This window comes from Panicum virgatum, chromosome 3N, assembly GCF_016808335.1.
Source record: "Panicum virgatum strain AP13 chromosome 3N, P.virgatum_v5, whole genome shotgun sequence".
Lineage (NCBI taxonomy): Eukaryota > Viridiplantae > Streptophyta > Magnoliopsida > Poales > Poaceae > Panicum > Panicum virgatum.
The window spans coordinates 57,779,013-57,797,158 of NC_053147.1; the positions used below are offsets into that span (position 1 = coordinate 57,779,013).

The 18,146-nt window shown below is 43.4% G+C and overlaps 3 protein-coding genes across 9 annotated transcripts; 2 read left to right on the forward strand and 1 right to left on the reverse strand.

Moving 5' to 3' along the window:
• Positions 1-1,683: 1,683 nt before the first annotated feature.
• Positions 1,684-6,076, forward strand: LOC120666313 (protein DETOXIFICATION 30-like). Of its 7 annotated transcripts, none has more exons than XR_005671659.1 (9): positions 1,684-1,847; positions 2,211-2,423; positions 2,535-3,079; positions 3,206-3,292; positions 3,406-3,462; positions 3,558-3,796; positions 4,898-5,374; positions 5,462-5,580; positions 5,697-5,725. XR_005671659.1 is itself a non-coding variant. In XM_039946131.1 (9 exons), the coding sequence occupies exons 2-9, from the start codon at positions 2,226-2,228 to the stop codon at positions 5,941-5,943; spliced, it is 1,407 nt and encodes a 468-aa protein (XP_039802065.1). In that variant the 5' UTR covers positions 1,687-1,847; positions 2,211-2,225; the 3' UTR covers positions 5,944-6,076. The 7 variants fall into 7 exon arrangements, 2 of the variants coding, with proteins under 2 accessions (XP_039802065.1, XP_039802064.1); XM_039946131.1 differs by lacking the exon at positions 4,898-5,374 and adding an exon at positions 5,869-6,076 and having other exon boundaries at positions 1,687-1,847; positions 5,697-5,783; XR_005671660.1 differs by lacking the exon at positions 1,684-1,847 and adding an exon at positions 2,029-2,121.
• Positions 6,077-7,962: 1,886 nt separating this feature from the next.
• LOC120666314 (protein CLT2, chloroplastic-like) lies at positions 7,963-10,959 on the forward strand. The gene is made up of 10 exons (XM_039946132.1): positions 7,963-8,362; positions 8,474-8,619; positions 8,784-8,821; positions 9,018-9,133; positions 9,351-9,450; positions 9,525-9,560; positions 9,729-9,779; positions 9,892-10,015; positions 10,273-10,398; positions 10,529-10,959. Exons 1-10 carry the CDS (start codon positions 8,223-8,225, stop codon positions 10,684-10,686), a joined length of 1,035 nt encoding a protein of 344 aa, XP_039802066.1. The 5' UTR covers positions 7,963-8,222; the 3' UTR covers positions 10,687-10,959.
• Positions 10,960-11,970: 1,011 nt separating this feature from the next.
• Positions 11,971-17,123, reverse strand: LOC120666315 (disease resistance protein RGA2-like). The gene is made up of 3 exons (XM_039946133.1): positions 16,375-17,123; positions 12,889-15,889; positions 11,971-12,263 (listed from the first exon to the last, which is right to left on the reverse strand). The coding sequence occupies exons 1-3, from the start codon at positions 17,044-17,046 to the stop codon at positions 12,187-12,189; spliced, it is 3,750 nt and encodes a 1,249-aa protein (XP_039802067.1). The 5' UTR covers positions 17,047-17,123; the 3' UTR covers positions 11,971-12,186.
• Positions 17,124-18,146: the final 1,023 nt, after the last annotated feature.

Consider the following 18,146-nt stretch of genomic DNA (forward strand, 5'->3'; position numbering starts at 1 on the left):
ATCGTAGCACATTGAGTAGCAGCAACTTTACAGCCTTATACAGAAACCTAGAGCTCAGATTGATAATCTGGTTCCACCTTGGACTAAGCAGCAACAGATGGAAATAGTTAATGGGCTGAGTTTACACCACCAATTCTCTTCAGAACAAGTATTATGGGTGGCTGAAAACTGACTGAGAGTCTACGTGGACCAAGAGAGAGAAAAGAGTGGGCGTCTGGTCGTGAGCCCACTCAAGCCGGCTGAGAGGCCCTGTATGCACTTCCATTAGTTGAAGTAGTGAACCCGCGATGGTCATTGCATTCCTCCCAGCCAGCGGCGGGCGTGACTATTAACCATGCTCTCAGGTGATGAATTCATCTTTTATAGCACGGACGATAGCTTTTGCGCCGCCGCTCCTTTGCTGCGCATGCCCGGTGAAGCGGGGGCTCCTCTCTGCCTTCAGGTAGCTGGATAACGTTTTCATCTTTAAAATCCACCCGTCAACAAATCAGCCCAAGGCCCACAATTCCATATGCTGCGGGCGTCAGACAAGAAAAAACACCCGAACAATCCATCTCTGCGTGTCTGTCATGCGACCTTCTTGATGTCGACGTGTGTCCCGTCTCCGCCAAGCCTCTGTCCATCCCGCTTGAGTCCCGCTTCACTCGACTGACGCTGTCTCCCATCCGTCCATGTACTCTTACTCTTCAGTGCACCAATTGGATCACCCGTGACTTCGCTGAAACAGTTAGGATCCCTCAGTCCAAGCTTACTCGCGTTCATCCTTCTCCGCTCTTGGTCCATCGGCATGAACTTTTCGCTTGACATTCACCGCATCCATTGACTGCACATCACAAGCCAAGAGACATCAAAATTCACACAACATTGTCAATCACTCATAATCTAAGGGTGACCACCATTAGTCCTCATCTAGTATTAACTTTAATCCATACTTAGTACTAGATATAGGAGGAAGAGAGGAATATAGTCTGCAACTGGATATTTATCCATATTAAGTTTAGATAATATACAAGGGAGAGATGAGCTGTATGGGCCAGGATAGTATACACACTGCACACTTGTAAAGCCCTTGGTATCAGTAGCTTAATGCATTTTTGTATGTGCTTCAGTATATCAATTAAGTTCAGTTACACATTCTGTCTATCCTCACTGTAGCTATGCTGCAAATCCAGCACATTTTTCATCTGAATTTGATTAATCATACTTGGTGTTTATGTCAATTAATTAACAACTAATTTATGTCTGACCTGTTGAAAAGAACTGCTGGCTACAGTTGAGGGTTCAAGGGAACAAATTGAGAGATGCTTCACTTTCGAAGTGGCTACCGATACAATTCTCTTCTGCAGTTCCATTGCCCATGACATTCCATTCAGGGCTGCAACAATGCATTCCAAGGGGAGAGAGTTCACTGAGAGCAAGAGCGATAATTTCGCTGCTGCTGGCGAAATGGCTCCAGCGTGGACAGCATGGAGCACTCTCTCTCTCTCCTGCTCTTCTCTCTTCTGGAATAGCAACTTGCAGCCTTGGGAGCCAATGGGAAATCGAGAAGCGCACAGCAAAGTATTCTTCGCCCGCTTTTTGCCGGGTATCACCAGACACTCGCTCTACTCTCTCTCCTATTTTCTCTCTCCTCCATATCGGATTCTGCCCGCTTCGAGCACATCGTAATACTTACTCTCAAACTGCCCCAATTGGCACCCGTGATACCAATGCTTCAATGTCATGCATGGCCCATATGTTCTCGTCCATTCATTTGTGTGAATGAATTCCCAGCCTGTCCCTGCCTGGCGTGTCTCTAGCCCACTGCCCACCTGCAACCTGCATTTCCAGGCCAGCCATTATTATTGGTATGGGATCCTCTGTCTCCAGTGCAAGGTTCTAAATCGCCGGCTAAGACGTTTAGCGGCAGAACTGTCGTTACGGCGTTTAGCGGGCTATAGCCGGCTTTAGCGGGCTAAATGCCATAGCGGCCGCCTTTTCTAGAAGTTATAGCGGTTTATAACGGAAGCTATAGCCGGCTATTTAAAATCTTGCTCCAGTGTTGCCAGATCCGTTCTTGCAATTAATTTAATCAACCTCTTCCCCACAACAGCAGCTCAAACAGATCGATCGGGCAAGAATGTAGTGACTAGCAAATAAAAGATGACTTCAATTTGTCTAAAAAAATAGCAAATAAATGATGCATGACTACTACTGATATTTCTGCACAGTTACTTCCAAGTAAAATGAAGAAGCTTGTCAGCAAGAGCTGGGAGGAGTCGAGGCTGCTATGGCAGGTCGCCTTCCCAGCGATCCTCACCGAGGTGTTCCAGTTCTCCATCGGGTTCGTCACCACCGGTTTCGTCGGGCACCTCGGCGAAGTCGAGCTCGCCGCCGTCACCGTCGTGGAGAACATCATAGAGCTCTTCGCCTTCGGAGTCCTGGTAAGCACTCCATCACCGTAGTAGAGTCGAGAGAAATTTCAGAATTTGGGCCTCAATTCGTGAGCAATTTGACACCCTGCCCTTCGACGTTGCCCATGGCGTGCGGCGCAGTTCGGCATCGGGAGCGCGCTGGACACGCTGTGCGGCCAGGCCGTCGGCGCCGGGCAGCTCGACATGCTGGGCATCTACACCCAGCAGTCGTGGCTCGTCTGCGGCGCCACGGCGGTGGCGCTGACGCCGGCGTACGCCTTCACCTCGCCGATCCTGAGGTCCCTCCTCCGTCAGCCCGCCGACGTGTCGGCCGCCGCCGGGCCGTACGCCCGGTGGGCGATCCCGCGGCTGTTCGCCCACGCGGCGAACTACCCGCTCCTCAAGTTCTTCCAGACCCAGAGCAGGGTCTGGGCCGTGGCCGCCATCTCCGGAGCGTCGCTCGCCGCTCACGTCGCGCTCACCTACGCCGCCGTGAGGCGGCTGGGGTTCGGCCTCCGCGGCGCCGCCGTTGCCGGGAACATCTCCCACTGGCTCATCGTCGTCGCGCAGCTCGTTTACATGGTGCGAGGCCGGTTTCCGGACTCGTGGAAGGGCTTCTCGATTCGTGCGTTCAGGAACCTTGGCGCATTCGTCAAGCTGTCGCTGGCGTCTGCTGTCATGATCTGGTTAGTAGTAGTGTTTAAATTAATATTTCCATCTTTTACTAGAAAAAAATAATTTCCACAAAAATAATGCATATATAGTTTAGCATTTATTTCATTCATTTTGAATTTTCTGTAACTCATACGTAGCTTGGAGGTTTGGTATTACATGGCACTGCTCATTCTTGTGGGTCTCCTGAAGAATGCTAAACTCCAGCTTGACATCATGTCAGTTTGGTACGTAATGTTTATAATCATGATCATACATCTGTTTATTAGCAGAACCAATACAGAAACACAGCATGATGATGACGTCAGGATTAATTCCTTCTTAATAACTTTTTTTACAGCATCAACTACGAGTTCTGGACCATGATGATGGCACTGGGTTTCAGCACAGCAATCAGGTACACAAGAAAAATTAGCTAGGGACTTCAACCCAATCTATATACTTGTATATATATAATAAAATTCCAGAGATTTCATCTGCACAATTCTGTAGCGTGAGGGTGTCGAATGAGCTGGGTGCAAACAGGCCCAAGGTGGCACAATTCTCGGTTGTTGTTGCAGCAGCAACATCGGCCTTCGTCGGAGCAACTTTCATGGCCGTCTTCCTCGTTTGGAGGACTAGCTTGCCCAAGTTCTTCAGCGACAGCGAAGAGGTGATTCACGGAGCCTCGAGATTAGGATATCTTCTCGCTGTGAGCGTCCTTTTAAGCAACATCTGGCCTCTACTATCAGGTACTACGACCTAACAAAGAATTGAAATCACTCTATATATCATTCTTTCCGGCTGGTAAAAAATTGGACTGATTTCGGATGATTCAATAGTATTATATAAGAAAGAATAAATTGGAATAAGCTGAAATAAGCCGAAAGCAGTGTCCGCAGGTTCTTGGAATTATTAATGATTGAATGCTTGAAAATGTTTCAGATCCTTCTTTTAAGTGTTACTTGGATCCATACCATTACAATTTCTTAAGTTCAGCGATCTGCTATTACAATTCATCTATTTGGATATATGCCATTATAATTTATTCTTTGCTTGAAATGTGTCATTTTATACGTATTTGATGCTCTTGGGTCCACTTGCAGACTTTTATATTTTCGTATGGTCCAAATTGCCCCTGCGGCTTCTCTTCTCTCCACTCCATGACATGTGGGCCCCACGTCATCTTCTCCCTCCTTCCTCTCTTCTCCGACCACCCTCTCTTCTCTCCGGCGCCGCTGCGGTTGCTGCTGGCCGCGTCACCCACAGCAGTGCCGCAGTGTTGCTGCCGGCCGCATCACCCGCCGTTGTCAAGCACTAGCGCCGGCGGGCTAGCTCCCCGTCCCCGCCACCTCCCCTTGCCGGTCGGGTGCCTTTTTCTCCTCCTCCCGCTAGCTGCAGACGCACGATTGTGTGGCTCCGCAGAGGTCGTTGTGGTTGCTTGGGACGTGGCGTCGTCCAGCCCGTCGAAGCCCGCGCCGGCATCGGACTTGACCAGGTACGCGGATCCCCCAATTCTCACCTGTCGCTGCCGCAGCAGTGCTTCGTTCTGCATTCTTGGTTCTCCCTTGGTGTTCTTTCTTGAGATTCCGTTCTCATATATTGCATCTTTTCGTACTGAATTTCCGCTCGCGTTCTGTGCTGATTCCTCTACACAAATCTCTGAATTGCCTGTTTAGTCTGAAGTTTTTTTTTTTGCAATTTGTGAGCGTGGTGATTTTTTTGGTTCCGAATTCTGGCACAAATACGAGGATTTGCCCTTCCTTTAGTCCCCTGTTCGAAGTGTTCGACCATGTTCTTACCCAATCTAGTCGCTGGCTCGACTTGCGTTTGATTGATGATTTTTGTTGTAGATTCCAGAGGCCCAGGTCAGATTGCCTCCCGCACCCCAATATCATCACCGGCGGCAGCAATGTTAGCGGCAGCAGGAAGTCGCCGGCCACACCGGCCTCAAGATCGAGCAAGGACGACGCTGCGCCGACCGTCGCCACCGACAGCTCCCGCCTGGCGGCATTCCTGGCCTCGACATCGCTCGAGCCCAAGCCGCGAGCTCACACTCCAAAGCAGCTGGCACAGGGGGTGCCTTCCTTGTCCCCCACCGCCGTCGCGACCCGGAGATGAAGAACAGAGGAGGAGAGGGGAAGAAAGGATGGAAGAAGGGGATGACATGTGGGGCCGTATGTCAATGAGTGTAGAGGGAGGATCGTAGCATGGGTATTTTGGTCTATACAGTAATATTGATGTCTGCACGTGGGTCCGAGGTCGTCGGAGACGTGGAAAATGGAAAGCATCAGGTAGACGAAGAATTGTAATGGCATATCTCCAAATAGGTGAATTGTAATAGTAAATCAGTAAGCTTATGAAATTGTAATGGCATGATCTAATTAACCCTTCTTTTAACGATGTATGCTATGCAGGTGTGGCGGTAGGGTCAGGGTTGCAAGTGCTTGTGGCATTCATAAACGTTGGCACCTACTACTTGGTGGGAATTCCATTGGGGGTCCTGTTTGGCTTCAAGCTAAAACTCGGTACAATGGTAAGATCAGCGGACGAACGATGGGAATGCATCATATTATATATCGACAACCACGTATGTTGATCATAAGTAGGGGTTTTGTATATATTTATTCTTTCTAAAAAACATTATTGCAGGGGATATGGATGGGCATGTTGACAGGGACTTCACTCCAAATAGCCATACTTCTTTTCATTATCGTCAGAATGAAGTGGGAGACACAGGTACAGTGTACTTCTGTTCATACATACAGTTGTGCTCAAGATATTTTCATAAAAATCTAAGAATTGCTGTCTGAAAATATTGCAGTCGAAGCTTGCTGTTGAAAGGACTGCAGAGTGGGAAGCAAAGAACAATGACCGGGAATTGATGGCATCTATATAGGGATGTAAATTGTACGGATATTTCTATATTTGGATTCGAACCGGTTTGGAAGGCTTTTATCAATTTGTATCTGATTCCGGATATTCAATATTCGTAATCAATCCGTATCCGGATACTAAAAGTTATATTTTTAGGATGTTAATATCCATTTAATCCGGCAAAAACTAACACAATTCATATCCGTATTCGAACTAAAAGTTATATTTCAGTATTCAAACAAAAATATAAAAACAAATACGATATCAATAATATTTATCCGTATTTCATCCGTTTACATCCCTACTCTGTACATATAAATGATCAGATGGGTCTTGCAACTAATGGAAAATAGACCATAATTTTTATACACAACGGCAATAAATTTATCGTCTGTGAGATGCCATGTACTTTTTAACCTATACAAGGCAGGCTGTAAATGAGGAGAGAAGGCAGAGAACGGCCCTGTTTAGGGTGTGTTTAGTTGGTGAAAAAGTTTGAGTTTTGGTACTCTAGCATATTTCGTTGTTATTTGACAAATAATATCTAATTATGAACTAATTAGGTTTAAAAAATTCATCTAATGTTAATCAGTTAGACTATGTAATTAGTTATTTTTCAACTGTATTTAATACTCCATGCATGTGTCTGAAAATTAGATGTGACGGATACCGTAAGAAATTTTTCACCAACTAAACAGAGCCTTAGTTCCCCACCCAAAATTTTTCACCTATCACATCAAAGAGAATCTTACATGCATTAAGTATTAAATGTAGATGAAAAAATAACTTATTACACGGATGAGCTGTAAATTGTGAGACGAATTTAATGAGCCTACTTAATCCATAATTTGCAATAGTGATACTACAGTAACCATTTGCTAATTATGGATTAATTACCCTCTAATTACTCCCATTAGATTTGTCTCGCGATTTCTAGGCGAGATCTGTAATTAGTTTTATAATTAGTCTACATTTACCACTCCTAAATGGTAACATTATCTTCGCAATAATTTTTCGCCAAAATTTTTACCAACTAAACACCCCATGATGAGATGGCTTTAGCACAATATACGATGGTGAACACAGCTTAGAGTATTTTATACAGAGCAATCTAAACATTTCACTCCCTCCATCTCAGAATACACATAGCTTTAGCATTCGAATTTTATTTCCATAATATAATTATTTCTGAATCCAATGGTGGATTGCAAACAGTGTTCAGTCGAAAATACACATCACAATAAATGAACACTTGGTTTGGGTAGTTAATTACATGGTCGCTATAGTCTTTTAATCCCGTGCCTTTAATTTGTGCAATAGTCCTATGGTAGCTACATTTTTTTGATGGAGGAGCATATGACTTGTGTGCAACTAACTAACTAAGGTTTACGCTATTTTACTCCGAACCGAGTGTGGACTTCATTTATATATCCAGATCTAGATTCATTAGATAAGATGAACTACTACCTCCTCGGAGATAATAGATGCACTACACAAAACCTCTCTTCCATTTTTGATATTTGTCGCGGCTGTTGTTGGGTTCGGAACTAATGATGTTATTAGTTCTGGGTCCAACGATTAGGGGTCTGTAGGGAACTGGGAGGAACCTTTTACACCAGTTGGAGCCCCCAAGCTTTAGTCCCGGATTGGTGGTCCTTGTTGGAAAATCAGGACATCTAAGGTTTCCAATCGGGACTAATCAGCCATTATGTAGTAGTGATGATTAGTATAATTTAAAATTTTGAAAATAGGATAAGTATGAGAAATATATTCCTATTAAATCTAACGTCTGCCACTGTTTCAAGTCAATAAAAATTTAGTGAAATTTCTATTTTTATATCTATAACATTTTTTTGTTTGCTGAGCCCAATATTTTAGAGTCTCAATGCTACACCCACGTAATCTGGTCAACGGTTGAAGTTTCATCCAAAGCTAAAGCGCACGGTCGTCAAATGCTTGCACTGTAATTCTCGAATTATCTGAGGTTCCTTACGGAACTTTCCCTTTCCTATATACTATCATTAAAAAGCAAAAGGCCAATAGGGACAAAGTCCAGGGGTCTAATCATAAATACTCCAAGAGCAGAGACGGTTTGATTCCCGCACTCCCACGGCAAGAAATCCACGCGCCGGCCGCCGCCGCCGCCGCCGCCATCCCCAAGGTTTCCCATGCCCGGTTCCGAGTCCGGTGATTCCATTTCAATGTCCTTCCTCCTCCCGTAACCTTTCCCCACCAGCCCACCTCAGCCCAACGCTCCCTCGATCAGCTGAATAGCCTGGTGGCGTAGCCCTGCCGTGTGCGATGGGCTCCTCGCCAGCGGCCGCCGCCGCGGCGTCGGCGGCAGTGGTGGCTCTGGCCGTCGCCAATCGCGTGCTGTACAAGCTCGCGCTCGTGCCGCTCAAGGCCTACCCTTTCTTCCTCGCGCAGCTCACCACCTTCGGGTAAGCAAAGCCATACCAAGGTCCCCCCTTCTTTCTCTGCTCGACGGAATGCGCGGGCGGATTTCACTGCGCTTGACGTCGTAGCTAATTTCTCTTGATTTGCGCGTGCAGGTACGTCGCCGTGTACTTCTCGATACTCTACGCCAGGTACCGCGCGGGGGTGGTGACCCGGGACATGCTCGCGCTCCCCAAAAGCCGCTTCGTTGCCATCGGGTTGCTGGAGGCGCTCGGAGTCGCTTCGGGCATGGCCGCTGGAGGTAGCTTTCTTACACGCCGCAGGATGGTGTAATCAATTGTGGCAGATTAAATTGTATTTCCCGCTTGATCGAAAAGACAAGGCAAAAAAAAAGACTGCGTTTCTTGCAGAATTTTCAGAGTTCATTTTGATTGCTTAACTGGTTGTTATTTCTGAATTTTGCAGCCATGCTGCCTGGACCTGCTATCCCTATACTGTCCCAGGTAAGCTTTCTGGTTTTGATCCGCCATTTACATTTTTTCAGCTATATGCGTAGTTCTTTTGCCTCATTTGTTTTTGTGAATCCTTCCGTGCTATGCATGTTTAGAACCTAATGCAACTGTATCTCCAGTTTTTTAGATCCATACGGCCAATGAATTGTGTTGAAAATAGCTGCGTAATTATGAATTTATGCTGCAGTCATTTCTAGTGTGGCAGCTTATCTTCTCTGCCCTGCTCTTGGGAAGGACGTACTCTGCGAGACAAATAATTGGTTGCCTCCTAGTAACTTCTGGTGTGATTCTCGCTGTTGCAAGGTATGCCATTTGAAAACTCTGCTTTATTTTTCTGGTCCTTGTGGCATAACATATTTTTGGAGGAAAAGTTGTATACGTGCATTTGGGTCTTTCACTGCTATCAGCTATAGTTTTCCAAATAATAGTTATTTTATCCTATTGATTCTTCAAAGTTGTTATTGCCATGTTTGTAAATTATGATTTTGGCTATGGCTATCACAAAACTTGGATATTTTAGTGGAGCAAATGAGGGGCAATTTCTATCTGAAGTCCAGTTAATTTGGCCAGCACTGATGATCATATCGTCAGCATTTCAAGCTGGTGCGTCTATTCTGAAGGTATGGCTGCTTAAGTTGTCTCATGTTGTTCCTTTTGCTGCTGGTGCTGAGACTTGGTACATTTCGTACGACAGGAGGCTGTTTTCATAGATGGTGCAGAACGTCTTAAGGTTCTTTCTTTCATCTATCATTTTGCTTTTTTTTTTAAATGATCGTGTTTCAGGGATCGAGGCATATTTTTGACACTTCGTTCTGTTGATTAGTCAGTGATTTGATTTATTACCTCATGGTCAAATCACTGTTCATAACAATACTGTGTTTATGAAATATTTGCACAGGGGATGCGTCCAGACATTTTTGTGGTTAATTCATTTGGATCTGGATTTCAGGTGACCTTATGAATTGGATAAATTGGTCTAGAATTACTTGCTCAATGCTTCACTGCATCATCATGTATTTGAACCTGGATTAAAAAACATGTTTTGTTATATTCTTTTGCAGGCCCTTTTTGTCTTTCTTCTTCTTCCATTTCTTTCTAACTTGAGGGGAATCAAGTTTGCTGAGCTTCCTGGTTACCTAAATGGTGGTGCTGAGTGCTTCTTAAATGTTGGGGAAAGTCCCATTGGTAATGCTTCTTTCACGTAATTGGATATTTTCATTTAATTTATATATTCTTGTAGTACAACATGTACACTTTGGCTAGCTCAGTAGCAAAATGTAATGTGTAAGACTTGTGTGGACTGATAAACTTGAAAACACAGACTTGTTTATGTTATGTTTGTGATTTATGATAGTTTAAGGATATCTTATTGTTGGAATATTTCTTTCTAACTTACATTTATATGTATCTGTATGCGCATGTTGATCGCTGCTGTTTTATAGATTGTGGAGGAGCACCATTCCTGCCCTTGCTGTTTATAGTGGTGAATATGGCATTCAATATCTCACTCCTCAATTTGGTGAAGATGTCATCTGCCGTTGTTGCTTCCCTTACATCAACTTCAGCAGGTTCCTTTTCTGGCACCTTGCTTTTCTCCAATTTTTCATGGTCAATGGTTGTGGTGCCACTGGGTGGTACACACCAGATAAAATGAATTTATTCACGACCATGCTGAGTCATGTTCGTTTTCTGCTGTAGTGCCAATATCAATCTACATCCTTTCGCTTCCTTTGCCCTACATCCCTCATGGCGCAGAGCTAGGCACGTCTTTCATCATTGGTGCTGTGGTGCTGCTGGTGGGTCTGATTCTGTATAACCTCCCACAATCGTCGTCGAAACAATCAAAGACTGATTGAAAGCTAGAGTGAAATGCTGCCAAATGACAGGTTCAGAAAGTTTACTGATTGACATTGTAGTGAAATGGACTTTCATTGAACTATACATACCATTTAATACAATCAGAATTGTAAATAGATGTCTTATGTCTGTTACTGCAACGAGCGCAAGCAGCTCGTGTGCGTCCTAGGACCATTAGTACTTCCCCTGTGGTCTGCGAGTGCTCCCTGTAAGTTGGAAGTTGGAACTCAATGAAAATTGGTGCTTATAATGATCCCGTGAGTTCAATTAAACTGGTGATATGGATGATGCTATATCTTTCGTTGGCATACCTACAATTGCTGTCGCACTCCTCTTAACAGCATATGAAACACATACCCCACACAGCGGCGGATGCACAGGGGGGCTGGGGGGGCTCCAGCCCCCCCTAAAACAAATAATCACACTTAAAATACTGTAGCAAAAATATTAAATCATTATTAAATCTTCGTACAAATTAACAACTCTATTGATTCAGCCCCTCTTGTCTCCCATCCTACCTCCGCCACTGACCCACAAGTTGCCCTGTTACATTTATAACAAATTAGCCATAGGCAGATTACAAATTATTCCAAACCATAAAGTCCAGCTGCAATCCTCTAAACCTACGGGCAGCCGTGCGTCGGGGACGCGCCGTTCTGCCGCGAGAAGGTCGTGCCCGCCGTGGCGGAGGAGCCGCCGCTCGGCGGGGTGGTGCACCGCTACGACGTGGCGCCGTGGGTCGAGCGCGTACTTCGACGGGTGGTACCGCGGCCACGAGCTCGCCGCCTCCGACTCAATCTATCTGGCCATATTTAATCGCTCTTGCAGGTTATAAGCAACTTTTTTGAAAGGAGATGATTACCAACTTTTGAATTTGAAAGGGTCAAAAGGTGCATGCTTTCGCCGGTTCGCCCGACATCCTCCTCTGTTTGCATAAGGATTTGAGGATTTGCCACTTGTACCACTGGAGATGCAAGAAAATGCCGGACCATCTCCAGGAAAAAACTTGTCGAGCCAGAGATGAATTTGGTCCAGATTCTCCTCTATCGAAGCACAGGAGGAGCTACGGGCAACAGATCGAGCACATCTTTAGAGTGACCAAATCTCCACGGTTGGTATGGTACATGGCAAATGTGATGATCAAAATCTTTGGAGTGAGAAGAATTAATCGGCCCATCGTTAGTACTCCCCCGTTCCAAATTACAATTTGTTTTGGCACTTTAGATACTTAATTTTTGCTATATATCTACACATAGTGTCGTCTAGATGCATAAAAAAGTATATGTATCTAGAAAAGTCAAAATGAATTGTAATTTAGAACCAAGGTAGTACAAAACAGTAGCCAACACAGAACAAGAACTGGCAGTTTTATTAGCCAAGTACTCCCAGTACGTTTCTTTTTGCTCTTTTGCCTAAAAGCCACTATTTGTTCCAGTCTCACGAGTCCTGATAGAAGTACAAGTACAGAATAAATGCTTCACCACTCAACAGTGCCGTATTCAGTCTATCATGATGAATGGACGACTGCTGTTGCTATTGATGAAATCTTGACTCTGATCATCACCATAGTACGTCCCTGATCAGGTAATTGTATGTTAAGATTCTGTGTAGTGTAAAGTATAACAAGCAATAGCTTCAAAGGGAACTTAAAATGCTGCAGGAAAAATACATTTTTACAGTGAATATTCTCCACTTTAGGACTTGGAGAATGAGTGTTTCATTGTCTATGGAAATGCTAGCACTACAAAAGGCTGAAATGCTACAGGACACCATTATACAATTTCTAATGCAGCAGCTGAAGAAGACAACTTAAAATATACGATTATCTTATTGTAATAAATCAAGACAAATGTAGTGTACTATTAATGTTTTCCAAGTGCTACAATATGCAATGCAGTGGACTGATGGTTTTGATAGAAGATAAGACTCCATCAGGTAATATTAGGGCCTTTGGTTTTGATAGATGATGGAGTTGTACTGATCAAATAATTCTGCTTCTAGAAAGAGTTTCTAAAAATTAAAGCTGTCCTTACTAGAAATCCATAAGCTAATGTGGACCGCTTTATGGAATTCTGTGCAGGGACATTATGTGATAGAACAATCACACTTATGGGTGGTTGAGACACAAATATCTGTATGATCAAATATACAATTGGCTGCAACATCAGACAAATGAAAAGAAGAAGATAAATAAAGCACACCTTCAGAGTAGGCCTTGATATCCACAGCTGCAATGTGGGCAATTTTGCCCCAGTCTTCACCACCTGATCCATAACGCTTCAGAAACGATGTGTTACAGCCCCAGATTGCCAGCTTGCGGAGTGAGGCAGGGAGTTGAGGGAGTGACTGAATTAGTTGGGCTCTTTCTATATGCAAATTCTGTAGTGATCCAAGCTTTTTCATCTCAGATGGCAGGGAGCGCAGAGCCTCGGCAACTCCTATTTCAATGGAATGTAGAGAAGCAGCATTCTGGAGCAACCATTCTTCGGGCAAGGACTCCATTGCATAATCATCACCAATTTGTAGCTCTTTGGTGTGTCTGAGGCTCCTTAGTGGCTCCATCAATAACAGAGCTTGACGGTCAATTCTGAGTTTCTGTAGCTTAAAGCAGCAGCCATCCTGTGGTGAGTGTGAAAAACTGATCTTATCACAGCATAGGATTGACAGCTTTCTCAGGGAGGCAACTGCTCCAATAGCACCCAAGGATATCAAGTTTTTGCATCTACATATTGACACATCAATGAGATTGTTCAGAGTCCCGAAGACTTTGACTGATGGTAATTCCTCTATATTGCTGCAATTGAACAATGTTAATCTTCTGAGAGCACTAAGGTTCTGCAGCGCCATGAGAATGGAAGCTTCTGTATCACCACAGGGGTTCACATCCAAGTTCATGAGTGAGGTAGGCAGCAGACTGCCTCTGGTGTTAACATCCCTTAGTATAGGACATGCAACTACTTCTAGTGAAGTCAGGCGGTGTAATTCTGCAAAACCCCTTGTTGGCAGATGGTGTAGCCTTTCACAATGTCTCAAAGATAATGTTGTAAGAGAATGAAGTTGTTCCTGCTGCTCTAGGAGACCTTTGTTCAGGGAAGTCAAATGTGGGCAACTTTCAATGTGCAGAAAAGAAAGCTGAGATTTTACTGATTGTGAGTACCTGGCACCAGTATATCTCTGATGTATTCTTGGGAGAGATGCAAGATGAACATGCTTTATCATTAATAGCTCAAGGGTACATGGTATAGCTGGAAGTTGCTTGAGGTTAGGACACCATCGAACTTTCAGAGTACTGAGAAATGGTGGCAACCAAGCATCCTCTGATTCGTCGGTCTCAAGTTGCAGCTCAGGTTCTGTACCTATGTATTCTAATTGAAAAAGATTCTCCAACTTCAAATGCTTTAATGAATTAAGCTCCTGAAGCGAGGGCAGGCTCTTCCATTTCATGCAGTATTCCAGCTCAAGTGACACCAAGTGGATGAGCGTTGAGTTCTCAATCCAAAATGGAAGGTTGACTCCATCGTATCCATGAATATGCAGGCGCCGAATTTCTTTGTTTGGTTCGAGATTATCAATAACTTGGTCATCGTGATCCAATATTTCTTTCATATCTTTGTTCCATGACATGGACAAAAACTCCATATGATGTTTATCTTTTAGTTTGATCTCCATAGCTTCTTCACAATCACTGACATTTTGAAGATTTCTGAGGCTGAGTTGAAAAAGGCTTCTTACATCCCCCAATGATTTTGACCTCTGAAAATAATTTTTCACCATGTCAAATCCATGTAACTCCTGAAGTGAAGTTAACTTCCCAATTTGATGTATCTTGGAAGACATATTATCAGGAACATCCAGACAGCGCAAGCAACGTAAGTTATGCATATGAATGCTGTTTCCTTTTGTAACTGTGAAGTGCTTAAGCTTGAACACTTGAAGGTGATGGAGTTTGAAGACTTTGTGCAGATGCGACTCGTCACACGAAAACAAAAGGAGATAACGGAGCTGAGTTAGATTGCTAAGTCCATCAAGTGCATGAAACAAGGATGGCACATCCAAGTATAGAAGACGCAACTGTCTTAATAACTGCAGAACACTCCCAAGAACATGGTCAGTCTCTTCATCAGGACAAAACTCATTTGTTATGATAAGGGTATGTAAGAATTTAAAACAAACACTGATTCTGCGTAAATTACTGCCATGCGAAACAGACAGGTGTTGGGTGTGTCTACAGACATAAGGAAAACCAGGATTGTCCATTCTTGTGCAATACAATCTAGAGACAAGTTTTGCAAAATCATGCATTAGACTATGCAAAACATAATATTCATTCTGATCTCCAGTAGAAGGATCTTTTTCCAGCATACAGAAAAAGAATGATTTTCTTGCCAGTGTATCAAAGTATTCTTCCCCAACATACTCTGCACTTAACATGTTAACATGTTTTGTTTTCTCTATGCCAATATTCTCTTGCTTTGATGAGCTGAAAGGTATCAATCCAGAACCACTCCACATTTTTGACAATTCTCCCTTATTAAATTTGTATCCTTTGGTAAATAAGCTACAATAACTAAAACAAGCTTGCAGTTCGTTAGGAATGCGATTGTAGCTCAATCTAAAAGATTCAATAATGATGTTCTTTTCTTCAATGTGCTGCCAGCCTTTCTGTAGTAATGCAATCCAATGATGGGTCTCCATATGTGACCCCAACCACGAAGCAACAAGATTTATTACTAGAGGGCATCCACCAATCTTTTTCAATATCTGTTCAGCAATCAACATAAGATTATTAGCAACCTGAGAAGGCAGTCGGCTTTTGAGGAGCATGAGACTGTCATATTCGTCCAAGTCATCCAGTTTCAGGTATTCAGCTGCAGTTCCTATAGCAGCAGATGCCATATCCACTACTGATTGCATCCGAGTCGTCAGAAGGACTCTGCTTCCTTTCTTGCAGACCTTTAGAGGATCCACCAATGTTTGCCATTTTTCAACACTGTTATCTTCCCAGACATTATCTAGGATTACCAAAACCTTTCTATATCTGAGAGTTTCTGTAAGAGACTTCTGCAGAAGGAACATGCTAGAGTATGCAGGTGGTCTACCAGTAATTGACTCCAGTATAACTTTTACCATTGCTTCTATGTTAAAATCAACAGACACGGGCACCCACACAACAGCTTGAAATTTAGTGGACACCCTCGGGTCCATAGTCACAAAGTTCCTGGGTCGACCGGGTCGAGGAACGGGGTCGAGGGTCGAGGGTCGTCATTTTATAAAATTGTGGTACGAAGGGAGTATACATCTATGGAACGATAAATTATTATGTGGGACGCGACCCTAATTCATTGGGGTCGATATCTTCGGGTCGATAAAGACAAAAACTATATATGTGCTACTAATGAAGAAACTAATCTGCACAAGCATATAAGAAACATATAAAAGAGTACATTTAGACCATGCTACATGTACTCAGCTCATTGTCTAACAAAATCCACACCAATCCACTGTCCTTAACCTCCTTATCCCAATTAAATCTGCTAGCAATGGGGTTGCGACCCCTTTCAAACCAGGACACGATCCAACCTTGAATGGGACACTGACCCTCTTCGACCCCGACCCTCGAATCGGAACGACGTTCCCGGGTCGAGGGACGAGGCATCGACCCCGAATCCTGTGACTATGCTCGGGTCTTGACAGACTATATTAGCAAGTGTACTTTTCCCCATTCCAGCCATCCCGACCACCGCACAAACAGAGACAGCATTGTCTTGAGCTGTGTCATTCGTCAACCACTGCAATAACCGTTCTTTCTCACAGTGCCGTCCAAAAAAACCTGGATCAGTGGCTAGCTGACTAGGGTTCTCAACATAAATTTTAGGGGCAGGAGCATCTGACGGAGCACTAGCTAGGGCACTCACAGCGGAAACAAAGAAATTAGAATCATCCAGATATTCTTGTAACGTGCCGAGAGTATTCCTCAGCCTTTTCAGGCTGCTCCCTGGAATATCAAATCGTGCAAGATTGTTGACAAACTTGGAGATGAGATTACCAACCTCTTCCTCCAACCTGTGGTAGTGGATGTGGATGGCGTTATCCACCACAACAACAGCGTCCCTGAACATCACGGTACCACGCTTCACATCCTCAAACAAGCAGCGAATTCTGTGATCGAAATGGAAGTCCCCCTCGATAAGCCGACACTCAATCCGATCCAGATCTGCTTGGAGGTTTCCGATCTTCTCCAACAGCATGTTCTTGTGAGGAACCGAGACAGCACCATAGCGCCAGGCTTCGTCCACCAACGAGACTGCACCCGCCGCCGCCATTTTTCCTTCAGAGATACGCCAATCTTCTGCCGCCATGTGGGGGATCTGAGAAGGAAAAATCTAGTCCACTGGACGGGAGAAGGGAGAAAGAGAAGTCAACGTGAGGAGGGCCTTTGCAACTGCCTTGATAAGCGATGTGAGGTGAGACAAGAGACAAATCGCACATAACACCCTCAACTAATTACTTATGATCAATCTACACATCTAGTACATCTGTACTATGTTTCTACTAGTATATTTTCTACCCTTTTTCTCATTCTCCGGTCTACTCCCTCTGTCTCTAAATATTCATCGTTTTCGCTTCCTAAGAAACAAATTTGGCTAAATATATATACACAAATATTATTTATGGTACATAACTAATATCACTAGATAGACATTTGAATCTAATTTTTAAATATTTTTTAGAGATATAAATATTGCATGTATTTTCTACAAATCGAATCAAACTTCCATTACTAAACCATAGATGACAATTAATTGGTGGACAGTGGGAGTAGATTAAGAATATGGATTTTATGCGCTACAATGATAATATGGATATTATTAGGAAGAAGATTGTGGTAAACTTTGTCATACTGTTGTTATTTGCGATATAATTGGTGAATGTATAATAATTTTTTCCCGGATCTTTTGTATGGAAAGAACGACCATTGACTTTGCCTAAGAAGAGATCCACAAAAGAAAAATATTGAGGACTTTAAAATGTCGGAATCGCACACTGTGTTTGAAAAGACTGAGAATATTGATCTGGAAGCATTTTGATTGGATAATGCTAAAACTATTGCTAAGAATTTTTAGACACAATCTTCCCAAAGTTTTCAGACACAATTAATTCAAAGTTTTTTTTATCACAAATCAGTTTGACATTGTTCACTGATTTCTGAATTATTTATAAGGGCGATTACAGATTGATCCCATCCTCAGTTATCTATTTATTATCTTATTATTTGGCCAACAAACGGAGCCTCCACGTTCGCTCTCAAGGCCTAGAAATTCCCACATTAATCGGAGAAAAAAAATTAAAATTACTCACCACTGCCATTATGAAAAAATTAGTCTAAAATACCCATATACATGTTTATAAATTACCCACTAGTGCCATTAAAATATATTTTTATTTATAAATATAAATC